This window comes from Phyllostomus discolor, chromosome 6 (assembly GCF_004126475.2).
Source record: "Phyllostomus discolor isolate MPI-MPIP mPhyDis1 chromosome 6, mPhyDis1.pri.v3, whole genome shotgun sequence".
Lineage (NCBI taxonomy): Eukaryota > Metazoa > Chordata > Mammalia > Chiroptera > Phyllostomidae > Phyllostomus > Phyllostomus discolor.
Genome location: NC_040908.2, coordinates 128,708,234 through 128,729,052, shown reverse-complemented (window position 1 = coordinate 128,729,052; position 20,819 = coordinate 128,708,234). Strand labels below are relative to the sequence as shown.

The 20,819-nt window shown below is 39.6% G+C and overlaps 1 protein-coding gene across 2 annotated transcripts in view; it reads left to right on the top strand.

The window, feature by feature from the left end:
- Positions 1–20,819, top strand: part of SBF2 (SET binding factor 2) — a 432,668-nt gene that overhangs the window by 379,650 nt on the left and 32,199 nt on the right. The window contains exons 27-30 of one of the 2 annotated variants that reach the window (XM_036029007.1): positions 5,855–6,051; positions 8,366–8,506; positions 9,392–9,487; positions 18,045–18,229. In XM_036029007.1, the coding sequence (XP_035884900.1) occupies positions 5,855–6,051; positions 8,366–8,506; positions 9,392–9,487; positions 18,045–18,229 (619 nt within the window). The remainder of the gene's footprint in view (positions 1–5,854; positions 6,052–8,365; positions 8,507–9,391; positions 9,488–18,044; positions 18,230–20,819) is intronic. The other variant, XM_028514405.2, reaches the window with a different exon arrangement.

Genomic DNA, 20,819 nt, shown 5'->3' with positions numbered 1-20,819 from the left:
GTGTGTTCAGGGGCTCCAAAAGAGACCTTCTTTCCTTTCTTCCTTTTGAGTCTTGAGTGGGCTGTTTGCATCCATAGCCCAGAGAGAGAAAAATGTCAGAAGGTAGGAGCAAGTTCCCCAGGGATATATGTGATTAAGGGACCCTTCGTGCAGCATGAGCAAGCACCTCACTGGCATTCTCAGAAGCACAATTACATCACTGAACAGTGCCTGTATTAGATCAGAAGGTGAGAGGTAACGATAGCTTTTGTCCCCTTTATGAATTCCTTTTATTTGTCTTTTCTCATTTGCCTCTTTTCTACTGTGCCAAAGGTAACTGAATAAGAGTAGGATTTTCCCAGACAGATAGGAAAGATGAAAGTCTGCTATTGGCCAGGGGACTACAAATTTTTCCTTTAAAAGACCAGATAGTACATATTTTCAGTTTTGCAGGCCATATGGTCTCTTGTTGCAGTTACTCAACTGTGCTCCAAAAGCAGCCATAGACAGTCAGCGAATGAAAGGGCGGAGCCAGTTTTGGCCCAAAGGCTGTAATTTGCTGACCCAAGTGTAGACAGGGTTTTCTTATGGTGTCTAATTAGAATATTTTCCAAGGAATATTACTCAAAGAATGTCAATGAACACATAATCTTTTTCTATTCTTACCTCTTGCTGTTTTGTCTATCTGTTAAGCCCTGTGCCATGCTTTGTTTTTTAAAACCATATTTTTAAAATATTTTATTTATTTATTTTTAGAGAGGGAAGGGAGGGAGACAGACAGAGAGAGAGAGAAACATCAATGTGCGGTTGCTGGGGGTTATGGTCCGCAACCCAGGAATGTACCCTGGCTGGGAATCGAACCTGGGACACTTTGGTTCCCAGCCCGCGCTCAATCCACTGTTAAAACCATATTTTACCATCCACAGTTAAATCATTTCCATCTCCAGGGAAGTTATTTTCTTTGCATTTATAAATTTCTGTGTGGATAAGTAGAATAATTCTGTGAAGTACTTTGTAAATTGTAAGCCCTGTACATATATTAGAAAGTTGTCTCAGGGTTACTATTAGTTTCAACCCCACTGTTCTAGAAGAACTATAATGATCTCACTTTAAATGCCAATTGAAGTTTACAAATAGTACCAATGTGAAACTTGAAAAACAAGTTGGGAATATAGTTTGAGATTTAGGCGAAATAAAAAATTTGCATTGGGTACTGGAAGGCTGTGATTCTGTTGAGTGTGCAGTAATTGTCCTAGGTGCTCTGTCCTTCAACTGAATTCTCTTTGTAGATCCGTGCAAGTGACAGTGTCAGGGTGTGATGTCCTGCCGTTCAGGAAGCTGGCTATCAGAATCGTGCCTGCCAGTGAGAAAGTAGACCTAGTTTATCATTTCAGCCTATCAGAAACAGAATAAAGATGTAATAGAACACTTGTTATAAAGCATTTATGGTGATAGAAAGTAATAAATATCCCTCTAACTTTCTTGCCTCCAAAAGAAGGCAAGAAAGAGATAAGGAAACATAGGAAAGATAGAACAAATAGAAAGCAAGTAGTAAGATGGTAAATTTAAATTCAAATATATTAGTAATTAAAGTACTTATAAATTGACTGAATGTTCCAATTAAAATAAAAAGATTATTGGAATTTTTAAAAGCTTACTGCTGCTTTTTGAGGGATTTAATTAATATACAAGAATACTAAAGATTGAGAATAAAGAGATAGAACAAATACACCGTGCAAAACTACCTTTAGAAAAGTTATTAACTATATAAGTATCAAAGTAGATTTTAAAGAAAAATTTTACTAGCAACAAAGACCAAGGTTAGTTTCACACAGGACAGCTCACTATGACCAGGTGGAACTTATCACAGGAAAACAGAACTGGCTTGACAGCTGATAGTCAATCATCATAAGTTGCCACATTAAAAGAATTAAGAGGAAAAATGTAAGTTTGTTATACACAGAAAATAATTTTATGATTTTTACAAAAAGAAATTTCAACAAATTAGAAAGGAAGCTTTTAATCTAGTGTCTAAAAATTTTTACAGCAAAAATTATTTAATGGTAAGATATTGAAAACTTTTGCTCTGGGAGTATGACAAGACAAGGATGCCCACTGTTACCTTCTATTTGCTGTTTCACTAGAGGTCCTAGGGCATGAAAACAGACAAAAATAAAAATTGAAAGGTATAAAGATGGCAAAAGAAAGAAATAAAACCGTTATTATTGGTAGATGACCTGATCATATGCATAGAAAATCTGAAGGAATCTACAGATAAATTTTTTAAATTAAAAAGTGAATTTAATAAGGCCACAAGTATAAGACCATTATACAAAAATTAGTCATGTGTATGCCAAATACAAATAATTAAAAAGTGAAATTTTAAGTAATTTTATTTTGGTACTACTGATATTATTTAGAGTAGCAGTAAAAACATTAAATACTTAGTAAAAAATCTAATGAAAGAGGTGTAAGACCTCTACAGTGAACAGTCAAAACAATATTGAGGACCATTAAAGATATAAGTAAAAAGATATTTCATGTTCTTAGATTAGAATACTTAATACTCTAAAACTGTGATTTCTCCAAATACTGACCTATAGATTTAGTGTCATCCCAATCAAAATCCCAGAAAAATGTTTATGGAAATTGAAATGATAATTTTTAAGAGTTATATAAAAAATGCAAAGGCTAACAGTAGTCAGGATAGGTTTATAGAATAAAACTACAGGATATTTTAATAATACTACAGTATTGTTTTGTAAAGCTGCAGTAGTTAAGATGGCATGGGATTGGCACAAGGATAGATGAACAGCCCAGTGGAGCAAAATAGAGAAGCTAGAAAGAGTTCAACATATATGAACATTTGATTTGAGATAAAGACAGCACTTAAGAGCAGGGGGAAAAATGTTTTTTCAATAAATGGTGCTGGATATCCATACAAGAAAAATATTTAATTTTGACCACTGCCTTATACCATAACAGAAAAATCAATTCCATTGGTCTGTAGATCTACAAGTGAAAGGTTAAAACAAAAAAGCTTCTAAAAGATAAAAGAATACCTTAATGACCTTACAATTTCTCAGGAGAGGAAAAGCACTACCCATAAAGTAAAAGATTGATAAGAACTTCTGTACATCAGAAGACACCATTAAGAGAGTGAAAAGGCCATAAAAATGGCAAGAGATCTAAATAGGCACTTCACAAAAGAAGGTGTCCTGGTGGCCAAAGAATATCTGAAGAAATGCTCCACTTACTAGACTTCAAATAAACACAAATTAAAGTCCCAATGAGACTACTTTATATCTGTAGAAATGGCTAAAATTTAAAAGACCAACAACACAAAATGCAGGAAGAGTGTTGAACAAGTGGAACTCTCACTCTGCTGTCCGGCAGCAGCTCCTAACATCTAAACCCTAGTGAACATGCGCACAGCCCGTTACCTGCCGCCTCTGCTCCCAGGTGGGGTAGAATTCCCAACAGAAATGTATATATGCTCCCAAAAGAAATCTACAGAAATGTTCATGGAAACATTTTCTTACATAGTCAAAAAGTAGAAACCAGCAGTGGAAGAGATAGCGCCATCACACAGTGGCGAAAATGAACAAACTACAGTATATGCGATAGCATGGATGAATCTGACAAACATAATGTCAAGCAAATGAAGTTGAAACAAAAGAATAACTTCTATTGGTTCCTTTTTCTAAAATTCAAAAACAGGGAAAACTCATCCATGTTGTTGGCACCCAAGGGTAGGGATAATCTTTGAGGAGGAGTGGGAAATAGTGACTGGGAGAAGACACAAGGGAATCTTCTTATATGCTGGGAATGGTCCACTTCTTAAGCTAAGGTAGGTGGTAGTGTTGTGGACTCATTTACGTCTTGAGCACCTTTGTTAGTTTTTTATTTAAAAGCTTCCACAGCAGCTTCTGAAAGCCAGTCTTACCTACTAAGGCTTACACTGAAGCCCAGAGCTGATGGCTCTGAGTAGCGGGATAGGCTGGTTGGCAGGTAATTGGACTTACCTTTCATCACCAAATGACACTCGCACTGAGAGTAGCCTCTGCTGGCCTTCAGACTCAACAAGAGTTGCCCAGCACTAGTGGTTGTCCAGCTGCCACTCAAACCCATGCCTGGGGACAAGAAAGTGTGGATCCTGTGTGTAGGAACCATGGTATGTGGTGCTCATGTCCCATGGAAGGAGAGGACAGTCCACAAGGGGGGCAAGGAGTGAAGGGTATGCTGGTTCTTTCCCAGTTACTGAAGCAGCCCCTGAAGCCAGTAAGCTACACTCCCTTAACTAATACACAAAATCAGTGTTATCTACAAACAGCTGAGCTGGAAAACAGATATTAAAATGGGGTTAGAAATAGAGGGCCCTGATGATGGAACTGCTCTTCCAGTCTTCTGGGATGACTCTGTCTACAGAGAGGCCTCTTCATCAGCTTCCTAGGCACCACATGCTAGGCTTTCAGAATGCTTCCAAGGCGTCGCTAGTTAGGTATGGAAAGCCAGTCATTCACCGAAGTCCTTGAAGGTTATGATTTCCATGACCATAAACCGGAGTTGCTCTTCCCTCTCTCAGCACTGGTGTGTATCAAGGTAGGGGATTAGAAATTCTGGAAGTAGATGGCTGTGGTTGCCCAGTATTGTGAACGTACTTAATGTCACCAACTTGTACACCTAAAACGGTTATCGTGTTAAACGTTGTGTTAGGTATATATTACCACAGTTTAAAAAACCACACGGACAATATGGACTTAGAGGTGGGAGGTTATTAATTAGAAATCTCTTTAGTGTGATATTTCTAAATAAACTAAAAGAAGGAAATTACTCTGAAACCTGACTATCTTCTTATACTTATTAATCTATAAAAACAAGGCACCCTTGTCTATTTTCCCAACATCATATTTTGTAGTTTTGTGAGCTAATCTTTTTAAACTATTATCAACATGTACTGTTAATAAAATATTTAAACTTGTTTCACAGTCAAGCATATTGCTCTTACACCAGAAATCACTTGGTTTTATTTTCAACCCTGTCACCATATCAGGCCATCTGATATTAGTGTGCTCTAGTCTCTCGTTCGCTTCAGCGGTCTAACTAGGTGGCAGTTTGACCCGTCATTCTCATCAAGTTGGCATTAATACATTGATCTTACAATCTTTATTCCAAGTTGATGAAAAGTAGTATGTAAGGTAAGGGAGGTGATCAGTTTAACAGAAGCTTTTTAACAAATTCTACATGCCATCTTTATTTTCTAAGCCGAGGCTCTTTAGCAAAAGTCTGCAGTAGCAATGAAAGGGGCTTATTTAAAAAAAAAACAAAACTACAAATTAGTGAGTGAGTTAACTGTTTTCACCATTTAGGCCTTTTCTTTTTTTTTAAGATTTTATTTACTTATTTTTTTAGAGAGGGAAGGGAGAGAGAGAGAGAACCATCATTGTGTAGTTGCTGGGGGTCATGGCCTGCAACCCAGGCATGCACCCTGACTGGGAATTGAACCTGCAACACTTTGGTTCGCAGCCCGTGCTCAATCCACTGAGCTACAACCAGCCAGGGCTAGGCCTTTTCTTCTCAACCCCTGAATAACTGATTTGAGACTGAGTTTAAAATACACATCTTACCTCTCAACCAATGCTTCTGAGTCTTAGAAAATGACTGTGGGAAATAAGCAATGAAACATTTTTAAAAGAAATAAACCAGCTTAGAGATTTGATCTTAAAATAAAGAGAGGAAAATGACTATGGTGTTATGATATTCATATTTTTATATTCTCTCTCTCCCACTGTCCCCATTTCTTCTCCCTTCTCCTCTGCCTGCCCTTCTCCCTCACCCACCAAACCATTCTCTTTCTCCCTCCATGTCCCTGAAGCTATCCTGGCCTTCTAGTTGTACCTCAAGCTGTGCAGGACAGTAGTTTACCAAGAGTAGCCCGCTGCTACCGACACAATCGCCTGCCTGTCGTATGTTGGAAGAACTCAAGAAGCAGTACCCTGCTCCTCCGATCTGGAGGATTCCATGGGAAGGGAGTAGTGGGTCTTTTCAAATCTCAGAACTCCCCCCAGGCAGGTAAGCGTCTCTCTACAGCGCAATTACGATCCTTTCATTCCAGAGTATTCCTGAAACTACAGGAAGTAAAATCTGGGAATGCTGGTTGTTCCCTGTCATCAGGGCTCACACCTGTGCCATACCCAACGTGTAAAACTTGAACAGGAATGACACTTGAAAATGTGGGGCTCCACTTTGAATTTGACATCTTAATATGTCTGTCTGTATTTGGATCTTAATAGAAATTAACATACCGTATTTTTCAGACTATAGGATGCACTTTTTTCTCCTCCGCACCCCACCCCCCAGCAAATTTGGGAGGAATAATGGTTGTTAATGCTGCTGTTGAGTTCTGTTTACATTTACATTGATGAAATATGATGTTATATATGTTATAAAATACCACATTTTTTGCTTCAAAAATTTCTTTCCTGTTTTCCTCTAAAACCTGGGTGCATCTTATGGTCCAAAAAATACGGTAATAAAGTCTTTGGTTCTAGGCTGTTTTCATTTCAGCAGACCAAAATATCCACATATGGGAAATAAATTATACTACTCTTTTTCTTTTCTTCTGGGAAGCATTCAGATATATTTAACAGCTTCGGGGGCAAGTAGGGATTCTGTCCTGTGTGGTATGAGATACCCTGTTTCATTCCTACAAGTCACACATACACACAAAAACAAGTCAGCAAACCAGTGACCAAAGTGCTGTTTCAGGAGCTCCCAAGCATAGAGGTTTTTTAGAAGCTAGAAGTGGGCCAACTTAAGAAAACAGAAAGTGCCGCTATCTGTCTTTCTGAGGATACTTTTGAGCACCAACTCTGAGGTCTTAGAGTCAATCAGGAGCTATATTTTGCTGAACTTTCTCATAACTTCCAGCTTATAATAGATGCTCAGTAAAATTAAACAGTGGGCCACGAGATATCAGATCCAATTTAGGGGTGGCTGCATTTTTTTCTTTTTCAAAATAGAAACCAAAATGGTTTCTATTGTGGTGAAACCAAAATGAGGTAAGTCAGGTTCTATGGTTCAGCCAGTAAAACCATGTGCTTTTTGGTATCTCTTCTTCATTCTCATCTGCTTCCCTCCAGAGAATAAAAAGCTGGCTAATGTGCCTCTGATCATTCAGTTGACTGAGAGCAGCACACACCCAACACTGTATTGTTACTATTGTATTTATTCTCCCTGGCCTTGAACTGTTTGTCCCTGAGGAATCCTCCCAAGCTGCTTAGTGGGTACAATAGAACATAGTATATGTAAGTTAAATAAAGTGAGTGAGTCATTTCAGGAGCATTGATGAGCATATTACTGAGCTTTTAGTTGGAAAAAATGGAAACTATTTTACTCCACTAGTTTCTTATTTTTGAATCTAATATAAGTACTGTATTTTATATTTTTGAGCTTATACATTTGCTCACGGTTTAATATATTTGAAATCAGGATACATCTTATAATTGAAGTGATCAAAAAGAGTTATGTCCTAGTTTAAATGGCAGTTTTTATTCTTAGTACATAAAATAATGGTATATTTCTTAATAAAACATAATGATGACATCTTAAAACTGATCAAATATGAAATTCTAACTATTTCCTGTTCAGGTTTAAGAGAATTTGTTAATCTCGATTGCCTTTCTAGTCAGACCCTCCTGGTACCCCTTTACACAGTGTCTGGGCCCATTCAGGGGTTTCTGTTTTGCTCCCCGCAAACCGGGCTCAGGCTTCCTCCCACCCAGAACTGCTCTCACAGTTGCTTCCCTCTGCATATTTTTTGCCCATATTTTAGAAGGGCCAGGGAATCTAGCAGTAGCTGCTCCTGTCTTCTCCCCGTCTTCCTCCACTCTTCCCACAAACAGCCCCTGCACATTCATGCCCCCTGTTCAGCCCACATGGCAGAATTGGAATAAAGCTGCTGGCGTCTGGGAAATTCCAACCTCTGCTCATTCCGGGATGCCGAGGGAATGCTCCATCCTCTATTCCTAAACAGGAGCAGGGGCAGGATGGTGGGGGGAGGTCATCAAGTTGTCGTCTTTGGTGAATCTTCATTGAGTGGCTTGAGTAATGAGAAACACTGCCTGCTCTTGGAAGAACAGCCCTGTGCCAGTTTTCCACACCTAGGAGGAGGATGAGGCAATCAAGAAGTAGGTGTGGTGAAACCAGTATCCAAGGAGGATTAGCCACTTGATAGTTTGGAGCTTTAAGTGGGGCTGGTTTCTGTATTTGGGTGTGGTAACTTGAAGACTGTATATAGAAAGAAAAAGGTAAAAAAACACATGTATAAAAGACTTTTATTAACATAGAGACAGGTTGTTTTATTCAATATCTTTTTCTTTTATAGCTCCTACCTCCTCTTTAGAATCTTCCAGCAGTATAGAACAAGAAAAGTACTTGCAAGCCATACTGAGTGCAGTTTCTGTCCATCAGAAACTCCGTGGCAATAACAGCCTCACCGTCAGGCCAGCACTTGCTCTGCCTCCAGGTAACATTTGATACTTTGGTTCTTGCCAGCTATGAAAAGTCAGATCCATTCCTAGGGCTAATCTCTTCAGTTATTTGCACTGTTAAACATGACCCCTTAAAGTTTTACCTTGTGCAGCTATAACTTTGGCTCCTTTTAGTTAGAAATCAGGGCACCACTGTTAAATTCTAGTAAATAGTAACCAGATTTAGAGATTCAACTATTTCCTTTTCAAAAGAGTAATATGAGAGGAGGTGGGGAACATATATAAAGTCATCTGGGCATTTTTTTTCTTAGAATCTATTTTACATAGACTTTAAAATATTATTACAGTGTTAAGTACATAAGGTGAACATGTTTATTAAATGTATATTATTAAAATCATAATGTTTAAAATTCCTGAAATTTCTGCAGTCTTTTATGATTTGCAATAGAGTTTGTTTTCACTAGATTTGGATGAAACCATTAAGACTTGTACTAATATTTTGTTTCAGTTATCATGTGATGGAACCCCAAAGGGTTCATGTAGAGGTAACCCTAATGTGTTAGACACAGGAGCATGTGACTTGAAAAGTTGGTCTCCTTGGCTTAATCAGCTATTTGAATTAGCTCAACATAAGCAGAAAGTGGCTTTTCTTGTAAAGTAACACCATGCATGCCTTGCTTCATTTGTCATTGAATTCTCTGATTGCCCTTGCCAAACCTAACTCCCTGTGATCTTGCAAATGTGTGTATCTCTGAGGAAATAGTAACAGTGCCTTGTTATCTCTATTAAAGCTTTGGGTACTTAAAAAGTACAATGTTTGGCAGCAATTAGACATGCTACACATGAAGATAACTTTTTGTCATTTGAGTAATGTTAACGCAAACGACATGGTTTTTGTTCTTCTTTTTGGCTGACTTTAGGGACTGAGAGGAGAACTGCAAGAATGTCCACTGTGCTTAAGCAGGTAGTGCCAGGACATTTGGATGTAAACCCATCCAATAGCTTTGCTCGAGGAGGTTAGTAAGATTGATTTTATAACTGAGCACTGATACAATCGTAAAAGCAGAAAAATTTTTTCTAGATAGTGATACTTTAAATCAACTAATTATGGTTCATATTGTTTTTAATTACTCTTTTCTAAATGAATGATCAAATTTATTTCTAGTATGGTGACACATGAATTTCACCTCCTGAGACAAGAGGTATAGTACTTGCTGAAATCTCACACACTGATGAGTTTGTGGAAGCGTTGGGAGGTGAGGGGAGCATTGCAAGTGGCGAGTCAGCCCTTTGCAGACTCATGGTGCTTCGGGTTTGTAGGTAGAAAGACCAATCACAGAAGCATAAACAGCTGGGGAGACATGATCGAGGCCCGAGGGCTGTGCCGCCAGTGCCCGTTATTTTTACTCCTGTTCTCTGAAATGCTAGTTTGAGGAATAAGAGAGAAAGATATTCAGGTTACCTTTTTTCCCTCTGGGCTGTAGCTGCTGGCATGAGGAAATAGAGAAAGGCTGAGTGTTGGTTTGTTTAGCTCCAAAGGGTGCTCTAATTTGGTCTCTGGGGGTTTTCTTAGATTCTCATACTCTTCAGAGGAAATTCCAGACCAGGCTTCTCCACAGTGAAGTCCTACTGCTTCACAGCGGAATTTCAGACTCAGAGACTCTTCCTCTCATTCCCAGGCAATGCTGAGTCCCCTTGCACACACACCCAGTATGTGATCTTGGCCCTGCTTGAACATCATCAGTAAGGGAAACTCATTTCTTCCCCCAAAAGTAGTCCCTCACATTTGTAAGCAACTGTTAGAAATTCATTCTTACATTGATCTGAAAATCTGCCATCGTGTAACTTACATATTGACCCCCCTCCTGCCTTCTAAAGTTAGAAAATTCTAAACCTCATCTCCCACACTGTAGCCCTTCAGATTTAAAAATCTTTAAAGTTCTCATCTTTTTTTCTCTGACAACTGTAGTGAATTCTAAATATCCCCAATTCCGATGGTTGCAGTCCATTCACCATCCCTTCCATTCTGTGGACTCTCCCCAGAGTGAAGAGCCCAAGACTGCATTCGGGATCATTTGAGATCTGTCTGCTTCACACGAGCTTTTGTTCTTAACGATATACTAGTTTTGAGGGTCATAGTTTGGACCTAAATACACAGTGTCCTATACCTACAAAATGGTATCTTTTTCAGTGGTGGACTGTTGTTTTAGATATTTGACCTTGATTCTGTCCACTACTGTATCAGCTGTTTTTCCAATCCTCCTGTTATCCATAGATTTGATTACTGTTCTCATGTGATTTTTTGTTTAAAAACATGTTGCACAAATCAGGAGCAACATGTCCTTAAGGCTCCTTAAGGACAGGAGCCTTAGCAAAATACTAGAGCCTTCAGCCTCTCTGGAGCAGGAGCTTGATCTGTTCATCTACACTGGTTATGAGCTCTCCTCCTAAAACTCACCTGGCCCATGTTTCTCTGTCTCTTCCCATCTTTTTTAATCCAGTATTTCCCAGTCTTTCAAACTGTTAACTGTATCACTAAAGATTTTATGATCAGTGTAAATGACATGTAGGAATTCGTGCTTTTTCCTAAGCAGTCATAAATAGTTCATTAATAATCCATTCTGGAATTTGGTTCAGAATCAACATCAAGGCTGTCTTTTACAACATGTATTGTTTTCCCATTTGAAAGCCAAGATCACCATGCACATCTCCTGGCAGTCATATTGGTGCTTTGGGTGCTTGTTATTTTTTCTTTCCTCATCACAACTTCCTGCTTTTGTAGGATTTCCTAAGAGCTTTCAACCTTCTTCAGTCATTTTCCAATTAGGCCTTCAGGTCACTGTGTTAGTTTGCTAGGGCTACTGTGACAAAGTGCCACAAACTGTGTGACTTAATTATTGTCTCACAGTTGTGGTGGCTAGATGTCCAAAGTCAAGATGTTATCAAGGTCGGTGCCTTCTGCGGGCTGTGAGGAGTGACCCATCCCATGCCTTTTCCCCAGCTTCAAACGGTTTGCTGATCATCTTTGACATTCCTCAGCTTATAGACACATCACCTCGATTCCTGCTTTCATCTTCACATGGCATTCTCCCTACGTATCTGTCTCCAAATTTCCCCTTTTCGTAAGGACACCAGTCGTGTAGAACTGGGGGCCCACCAGATTCCTGTATGATCTCATCTTAACTAATCACATCTGCAGTGAGTTCACAATTCCAAATGAGGTCACATTCCGAAGTACTGGGGGTTAGGACTGCAACATAGAATTTCCGCTTTTTACTGAATTTTTAAAATACCATTCTTTTCCAGTTTAAGATGCAAACTTCATCCTTCTCATCATTTCTTTCTTGGTGAATTTGAACTAAAAGATAGTACAATGACTTTCTCCTGAAGTTCCTGGTATTTATGTTGCCAAACCTTCCTATCAAATTGGTTCAAGGTTGCTGTTCCTCTTACTGTTCTATTCACCATGTGAAAGTTTACCTTGTCAGCAAGGCGTGTCAGTAATTTTTCCATCAATAGAATGGAGTTTCCAGCATATGTTTGGTTAGTTGAAGCCCCACACCTGGCTCTTATGTTTTGCTTCTGTAAACATCATCACGAACACATTATCTGTTTCTCCATTTGGCCAAATAACCTATAATGTAAATTTTAGCTTCCAAATTGTCTTTCCTTCTATGTGGGTACAAGGCTCATGAATATTCACCGGTCTGTTTCAACTGCATATCTTCTTTTTTTTTTTAATACTGGCCTCAGACCTTTTTATACAAGGGGATTCCCACTAGTGATTACATTCTGATTATGAGTCCCTTCTTTGTTCTTCTCCAAGGTACCTGAAAGGTATATATTCACCTCTTAGGGCTAAAATCTTGTATGGAATTTGTTCCTGATCCATTCTATGCAAAATGAGGTCATAATTATTATTTCTGACAGCCTTCTCAAACATTTTCTTCTGAAAATTTCTGTGAACTTGGTATGACAGTTTTTTTGGTTCTAACTTAGGTTCCCATCCTTCTGGTATCTTATGCTAGGATCCAGAAACATAAATCTTACTCTTTTATTCCATGTCTTAATCCTTTATTCCCAAAGCCTCCCAGATCTTCCAAGGCCCCAGTGATTAATTAAAAGATAAGATTCTCCTGTTGCCTGACACCTTCAACTTCTCTGATCCCTAGGTCTGCTTCCTTTGTCCCTTCTGATAGTGTCCATCCTCCTCATGCAGAGTAGCAAGAATGGCCTGGGGCAAGCAAGTTGGGGAAGTCTCAGGTGATTCCTTATTAACATGAACATGACAAGCAGACACGTGATCAGGACAAGGGCAGATGTAGACACGTGCATGCCCTGCACACGGTTCATTTCTTGTACCTGCCCTCAGGTACAGAGTCTCGTTGTTCTTCCAGGGAGCCAGGTACTCCTTCTCCTGAAGGTTCCCATTTACGTTGTGTGGGAAGAGCCTCCTATCTCTAAGTCATCCTCTTAACCTTCTCCTTTATTCTCTTCTATGTATTTTCACTGTTTTTTTTTCCTTTTCTTTCCTTTCATTGTCATAGAGTCTTAGGTCCTGGTTTCCAAATTATTATGTTATTTCCACTGTGTGCCTTTCTCACTCTGGTGATCCACAGTTTCGATTGATCTTCTCTCTTCCCCTTTTTCTGTTGGCGCGATCACATTGCATCGATGTGCATGCTGAGGAGTTCCTAAGGCAGGGGAAGCAACCTTCTCCACACAAGAACAATTTAGAAAAAATACAGATGTGAATAGTCACATTGATTTTCATTTAAAATTAAAATAGTTTTTGAGCCCCATGGGGGGGGAGGCTCATATACTTACAACTTGGATAAATTATTTTTTTGAGTTGAAAAATGCCATTATGAGAAAATTGATACTGTCTCTTACTTAAATTAAGAAATACAATAGCTAAGTATATTTAAGAAGTAGCCCCATGGAGGCAGCTTTTCTTTTTCATCCTCACCCAAGGACATACTTGATTGATTTTAGAGAGAGGAACGTTGATTGATTGCCTCCCTAACATACCCCCACCAGGATCTTACCCACAACCCTCTGGTGTACAGGGAAAACACTCTCCAACCAACTGAGCACCCGTCCAGGGGTCGGAGCCAGCTTTTTAAACTGTTCATTCTCTACATTTCCGTGGCCTAAAGTTTCCCTACAAGTGTTGTTTTATCCGTTAAATAACCCCCAGAATAGATATTTTAAGAGGCTTTGAGATATTCAATGTCAAGGTCACTTAGCAAAAACAGCATAATTGGGACAAGGCTGAGTCCAGTCCATTTCCATGCAGTGTTCATGGACTGTAGCTTGTGTCTCATTCTTTGATAAATCAGGACCCCATCCCCACATCTAACCCAGGCATCTCTTTTCCTTTCTTTTGTCCAAACAAAGTGGAGAGAACAACCCTCATGATTAGGACACACTCACGCTCTGAACAACAACCCATTCCCATGGGTGTGAGGAATGAATTACGCCACTTTTTCCCTGAAGCAGTCCCCTTAGTCAGACCCTGCTGGAGAGGTCCAGGTGACATGGTTGCTTAGGTGACAGGACAATAGCAGTTTAATTCCATTATATTCAATTCAAACCATAGCCCTACCATTTAATGCATGATATTGAGCAACTTAGGAAACCTCTTAATTCTCTGTCCCCATCTGTAAAATGGAGGGGATAAATAGTATCTAGCTTCAGAGTGTTTACAAGGAATAAATAATATATCTAAAGCACTTAACCTAGTTATTAGCTCGTAATAGGAGCTCAATAAACATTAGGTCCATTATCATTGCTGTGGTTAGTATCAGTATTGGTGCCTAATACCCCACTGAAGTGGGAGGAAGGGCTACATTAGCATTTAAGTTGCCTTAAGCCAGATTGGAAGATAGGCGGCACATGCTCTCAGCCTGTGCCAGCAGCTTTCACACTGTTTGATCCTAATGCACAGTAAGAAATAAATTTTATATCTACATCTATTCATACATATTCATTTTATATCACAATTTCAGACTGAGTCACAATGGAAATGTGTATGTACCAAAACAAAAGTTTCATGAAATAATATTTATCTATACTACATGCAGTGCACAGAGTATTTTCAATTTTAATCTGTTTCACTTTTTAAAAAATACTAATTAGACCTACTAAAGTGATTTTACAAACTACTAAGGGGGATGCTGTAGTTTGGAAAAATGCAACTCCAGGCTGGTGTTACATGCTCAAGACAAGCATTTCCCACCTGGAAATCACTCCGGAAGCTAAGCAGACCTCCCCAGGAGGGGAGTGGTGTAATTCCTAGGGTTAGCGTCATTGCCAGATGGGGTCATAGTTCTCAAAGCCCTCTGCTGGCCCCCTGTCAGTACGGGCCATTTTGTCACTGCTGACCTTCTGTTATGTGATAAACACTTGGCGATTTTTCATTTATGAGCCTCTATTTAGGGGCAGTTCCTAAATTTTTTAACATCCCCTCTTTTCATTCTTTCAGGGCAAATAATTGAGTTGAAGATATAGTAGAAGACTGCAACAGGTCACAGTGTATCAGTTTTCAGAAAGAAAATAATCCAATGTTATACATATATCATATGTATATAAACAGGCTCTCAGCATGGAAATACGAATAAGCATGATTGTGCCCCCATCCTTCAGAGCACACAGGCTAGTGGGGCCTCATGTGCTGATAATTGCAGTGCAGTGTGGTCAGAGTTCAAACAGAGCTCCCCACACAGCTCGGGGGACAGTCTGGGGTGGTTTTCAGAAGAGTTCTCATTGTTTCTGGATTGTAAGGGATAGTTTGTCGGGTAAAGAACTGGGAGAAATCATGCTAGGTTGAGGCACTGGCATAAGAAAGTGTGGTAAGTTTAGGGAGCAGCATTTCAGAATCAGGAGCCAAACAACTCCTTCACTGTGAGCATCAGTGCCCCATGTTCAGTAGGAAAGCTCAACACCTTGGCAGCGAGGAGAGCAGTGGCCAGAGCACAGGAGACCTTGGGTCTTTGCCCTCGCCCTCTCAGGTCTCTGTTCTGCCCCGTGGTAGCATTCTCTGTGTGTGGTCAGCCGGCACCTCTGCAGACCTCAGCTTTCTGACTTTCTTCGGCCACCAAAGCCATCAGTGCCTTTCATATCCTGCTTCAGAAGGAGTGAGGCAGAAATGTATAATCACTGCTAATGATTTTCCTTTTATCAAGTTATGCCACATTTTATGCAGTGTTGCAATGTATGGCTTAGTAGTGCTGCTGTAAAAGTTTTCAGTCCTGAACAAATACAGTCATTTCCTTGATTGATGAGCAATTCCTTTGCTCAGGATATAACTGTAATTTACTGCTCACCATTTCATGTTATTGCCAGGTAAAAATTTGCCATAGTCACACAGTGCTTTCTTTTGCCAGAAAAAAAAGAAAAACAATATTACTCAAATTACAAAAGTATTATCTCTACTACTGCCTTATTTTGGTGCAAGTAGGGATTTCAAGGAGAAGTCATTACCTCAGTCATCACAAGCTATATTTTAGCAGCATTGGGTATTGTCACAGGATCGTGAATTTTTGCCTCTCGTTAACTTTGTTTATGGAGAGTAAATGTAATTTCTAAATGAAAAAAAAAAGAAGATAGTGTGGCAGTGCTTAATGCTCTATTGCAAAAACATGCTCCTAGTTATTCCAAATGGTCGCTAGAGCTTTATCCCTGACGTGACGGCCTTGCTCAGAGAACAGGCGTGCCGTACAACAGGTAGCGCAAACCAATCAGTCAGCCTCCCTACAAACGAGAGCCAATGGATCCCTAACATTCACTCTCCTCCCTAAATTCCAACTGTGTTGGTCACCCAAGGACAATCTTCAAAAGCATATTCCATTTGGTATAATTTTTTAGTGGCACTGTCTGCTGTGCTGTTCATTTCATTGCGCTTATATTTATAAACAGGTGCTGAAATTTCATTTACCAGGCACTCAGTTCATCTTTTTTGTGTGACTGTGCAGCTTTTTATTTGTTAATCAAATCTTCTACTTTCATTATATTTACATTTTTCTCCTATGTTAACTTAATTTTAAAAATTAAATAACCTACACTTCTTCTCTTACCCAATTTGCTCTGACGTTCGCTGCTGTGTACATGTCATTCCTCCTTCTGTCTTCAATCTTACCTACCAGTGCATGGGCACAGAGGTAAATGTTTTACTCAGTCAAACCCCAAACCTTCAGCTAAGGGGAGAGTCCGTAATCAAGGTACTGTATTACCATCCTGATGTGTCATTCCTTTTAACCATTTCCATATGAAAGCATGTGTGTTACAAGTGGCGTTTGTCACATCTGTTTGTCAAATTATCTTTCGTTCTCACCCACATTCTGAATTTCCTCTGTGATTTCATTTCCAGAAAGTTGCATTAATATCTAAGACAAGCTCATAGGCTATAGAGAAAGATCCATCCATGTTAAGCAGAAATCACCTGTAAAACCTTTCCTTAGGTACTGGTCTCCTGACCCTGTACTTGCCTCATAAAGAGAGAAGCAGCTGTGACATTATCATGGTGACTTCCAGCCACTGGAAGCACAGCTTGATTTAACATTTGGCAAAGAGCGAAGCTCCCAGAGCAGGCTGTCCAGCTATAGAGAGGAAGCCACACTCAGGGCAGCAGGGGCAGCGCCCTGTACCCCGTGACCACACCTCCGAGATGAGCTCTGTGGTCCATGGGCGTCTGCAAGGGGCTTTGTTGTTTTGAAGGTGCTACAGCAGCAGGCAAATTTCAACTTAGCGCATGCTTTTGTGCTTGGATATTTAACATCTAATAGCTCACTTGCACATAGACATCCTTGATTTTTCTAATTAATATATAATTAAGGTCAACTTACAAGCTTCTTCTAGCAGCTTAGCATGGCCTTTCCATGAGAAGACATCTACTTCTGACTATAAATTTTAAATAAAGCCTCCTAAGATTCAGTGAAGTGTACATTACTAAATGTATAATGTCTCACCGTTTTTCATGGATACTGGAGAAAAAGAGTTTAATATAATCTTTACTAATTTTAAATTACCTCATTTTGGCATGATACACAATTATTAATTCTAAATCCAGCCTGAGATTTTAGTAGGTTTAGTAAAGCCCTAGTGTCATTCTTAATCTGGATTTCCTGTTGAATTGACTGACTAAAGCAGAAGGCTGTTCTTACTTCTTTCCCGCAGCCCTGAGAAGTGGGCCCGCCCCACATTCTACCCCCGCCCCCGGGCTTCCTTATGGCCCCTGCCGCCTTCTTTGTTTCCCAGTTCAGTGCACTCTTTCTCTTCATGGTCCCAGTATTTGCTTATAAATACTGACTTTACATCAGAATATAGTAGAATTGAGACTCTGGTGACTTGTTGGGTCCTTCCACACCTAATCTTGTGTGGTTTGGAAATGCTGTATTGAATAATGCTTATACATTGCAGAGGTAAATGACAAATGACCAGTATGGTCCATGATTCCCTAGGTTAATTAATTTGCTGTTACCTCTAAAACTATACCTACAGAGCATGCATCTTTTTCCCAGTTCAGTGGTCTTCCCACATCAGATTACCTCAATTATTTTGGCTTTTGTAAAGGTGTGTGGGCAAGTCTTCGCTCTAGCACTCGCCTGATCAGTTCTCCAACATCCTTCGTCGATGTTGGCGCCCGGCTGGCAGGCAAGGATCACTCGGCCTCCTTTAGCAACAGCGCCTACCTGCAAAACCAGCTCTTGAAACGCCAAGCGGCCCTCTATGTATTTGGCGAAAAGTCACAACTAAGGGTAAGATTTATTTTTCTCACTTAGAAACTTTATGAATACTTGAAGGCAGTTTATAAAACTTATCTCGTAAATCGGCTTTCCTAGAATTTTTCTTTTTTTTCTTTGCAGCATGAATTCCTTTCCTGCAATTAATAATCAGTCTTGAGGTTTTTAGCTCATTATGTATATGTGTATGCTTGTCTACATGTACCTAGATAGATATATATGTGCACATATGCATGTATATTAGCTATGTAAAGAAGTACTTTTTCATGATCATAAATAGGTCACTGTAAACATCAGGACTATTGGGAAGTACACATTAAGAAAAGAAGTAATAAGGCTCATTCAAGGCTGTGTTCTTCCATTGTCTTAGTTCACTTCCACAGGAATCCATGTCCATGGCAGAACAGGTTTTGTTGTTACGAACCTGTTGACAAAGAAAGCTACGGGAAGGTAGAAGAGGACGATGCACTGCATATGGAGCATGGGGAGGCCAAGGCTGTGTTTAAAAAAGTTGCCTTTTTTAAAATTTCACAAGCTATGCAATATATATACAGAGACACATGTCCTAAGACATGCCAGAAAATTCAAACTATTAGATGCTAATCAACTTTGTGTTTTTAATTATTATGCTAAAGAGCTTCACTATGTGTAGGTCCCATAAGTTATAAAGATAGTCTCTATCTCCAAAAGAAGCAATAATTCCTCGGGTTTAATGTTTTTGCAATTCACACATCACAAAATAAATGGCATTACTACCAATGGGTGTCTGGGAAATAAAAGTATTTGTTCATTCAGAAATCCCCTCAAAGTGAAGTCCAGTGCTGCAGGCTGCACTGGACTGTGCAGACAGACCTTCAGTTGAACTGTGGGGCAGAGGCTCTGAGCAGGACCCCACATGCTCGGTCCTCAAGGTGCCAGTGACTGAGTCATCTCTTCTGTGGCAAGCTGGCTCTGCTAGCTCCTCTCCCACTGCCTGGCCTGCTGCAGTCACTTAGTCACCCATCTCCAGGGCAGAAGGCATGAAACTGCTGGGTAATGCTCAGTTTTTAAATATGCACACGTGCCTTCTGATACTGCAGTTAATTTTATACCTGGAAAATAGTTAGAATGCCTTTCAACAACAATCCAGGGTTGCCAGCACGGCCTCCTGGCACTAATTTCTTTCCTGAGGTGTAGACTCCCCACACTTGAGCACACCGCTTGTCATGATCTCAACCATTCCCCAAGGTTTGCCTCTCTGTTCACCTCTGCCATTCCCTTCGCACAGCGGCCCTCGGGGAGCTGTGTGACCACGCACAGGTGAAGGAGGAAGCCGCCCCTTTCTCTTTCCCTCCTTTCCTTTCTTCTTCCTTTTTGTTTTTATTTTTTTGTTCTAGTCTTTCTTTTATCAATAAAGAATTATATTTTAAAAATATCATCTCACCATCCAGCACAGAAGTTATTAGGATTTTTGAATATTCCACTCCGGGTTTGCCTTTTATTCATCACGGGTGCCTGGGGAGCTTGGGCTTGCGGCTGTCTGACTTGTGCTGCTCCACAGCCACACTGCGCTCCCAGGTGCAGCTCCGCACCTTTTCCCCAGCCAAGGGAACAGAGAGAAAAGCCAGTGAGTGAGAGTGACTGACTCCCAGTAATCTTGAATTGGTCTTGTTTGCCTTTTTAATTCACATACTGTAACGCCTCATACTTACTCACAAATTCTTTATGACCTTCTAGTGCGTCTCAGCACTAAGGGTGATGGCTCCGGTTTATGAGATAGGCATGCCTAGCTACTTCACAGTTGGGAATGGAAAGAAACCTAGTTTTCCTGAAAAGTAAACAGTCTTTGTTCTATTATAAGTTAAAAAACTAATAGAAAAGAACTCATGTATACAGCTAAGTTCTTTATCTCAAACCATAACATTTTTCCTTGTTATTTAATAGTCTTTTCATTATTTTATTCACTACATCACATTCCATATTGTTGGATGTATCAGTTTCTTTATCTTCTATATGTGAAATTAGTTAACATTTCACATATAATGTTAGCTAACATTAGTTAACATTAGTCAAGCATATAGTTTATTATTATTTTTAATTGAAATACAACTCACTAGAGTTTTTTCCCATACATTTTAGATTATTCCTAAAAGTGGAATTACTGAGACAAGAAACTTTTTTTTCTGGATACGTATTAGAAATACCATTTTTTTAAAACTTGGGAGTTTTTGCTTTTTATTTTAAAACTTCAATGGGCCTTTTTAAAAGTATTCTAAAATAACCAATATAAAACATGAAATAGACCCTACAGTAAGTCCTTGGTGCAGTTTTTTAACTGTGGTAAAATACAAATAATATAAAATTTATCATCTTATAGTTGATAGTGTTAAATACATTCACACTGTTGTACAACCAACTTCCAATTGGGCCATCCGTTTAGCACACAGGTGGCAAACACAAGGCCTGTGGGCCAAATTTGTCCCTCTACCTTGTTTTATCCGGCCCAGCACTTGTTTCTACCCAGTGGCAGCGCTGAGTTCTCGCTTAACTGTTAAGGAATAGTTACATTTATACAGTCCTAAAATTACACTCAGCCCTTTGAAGGTGACTGTGAGGCTGATGTGGC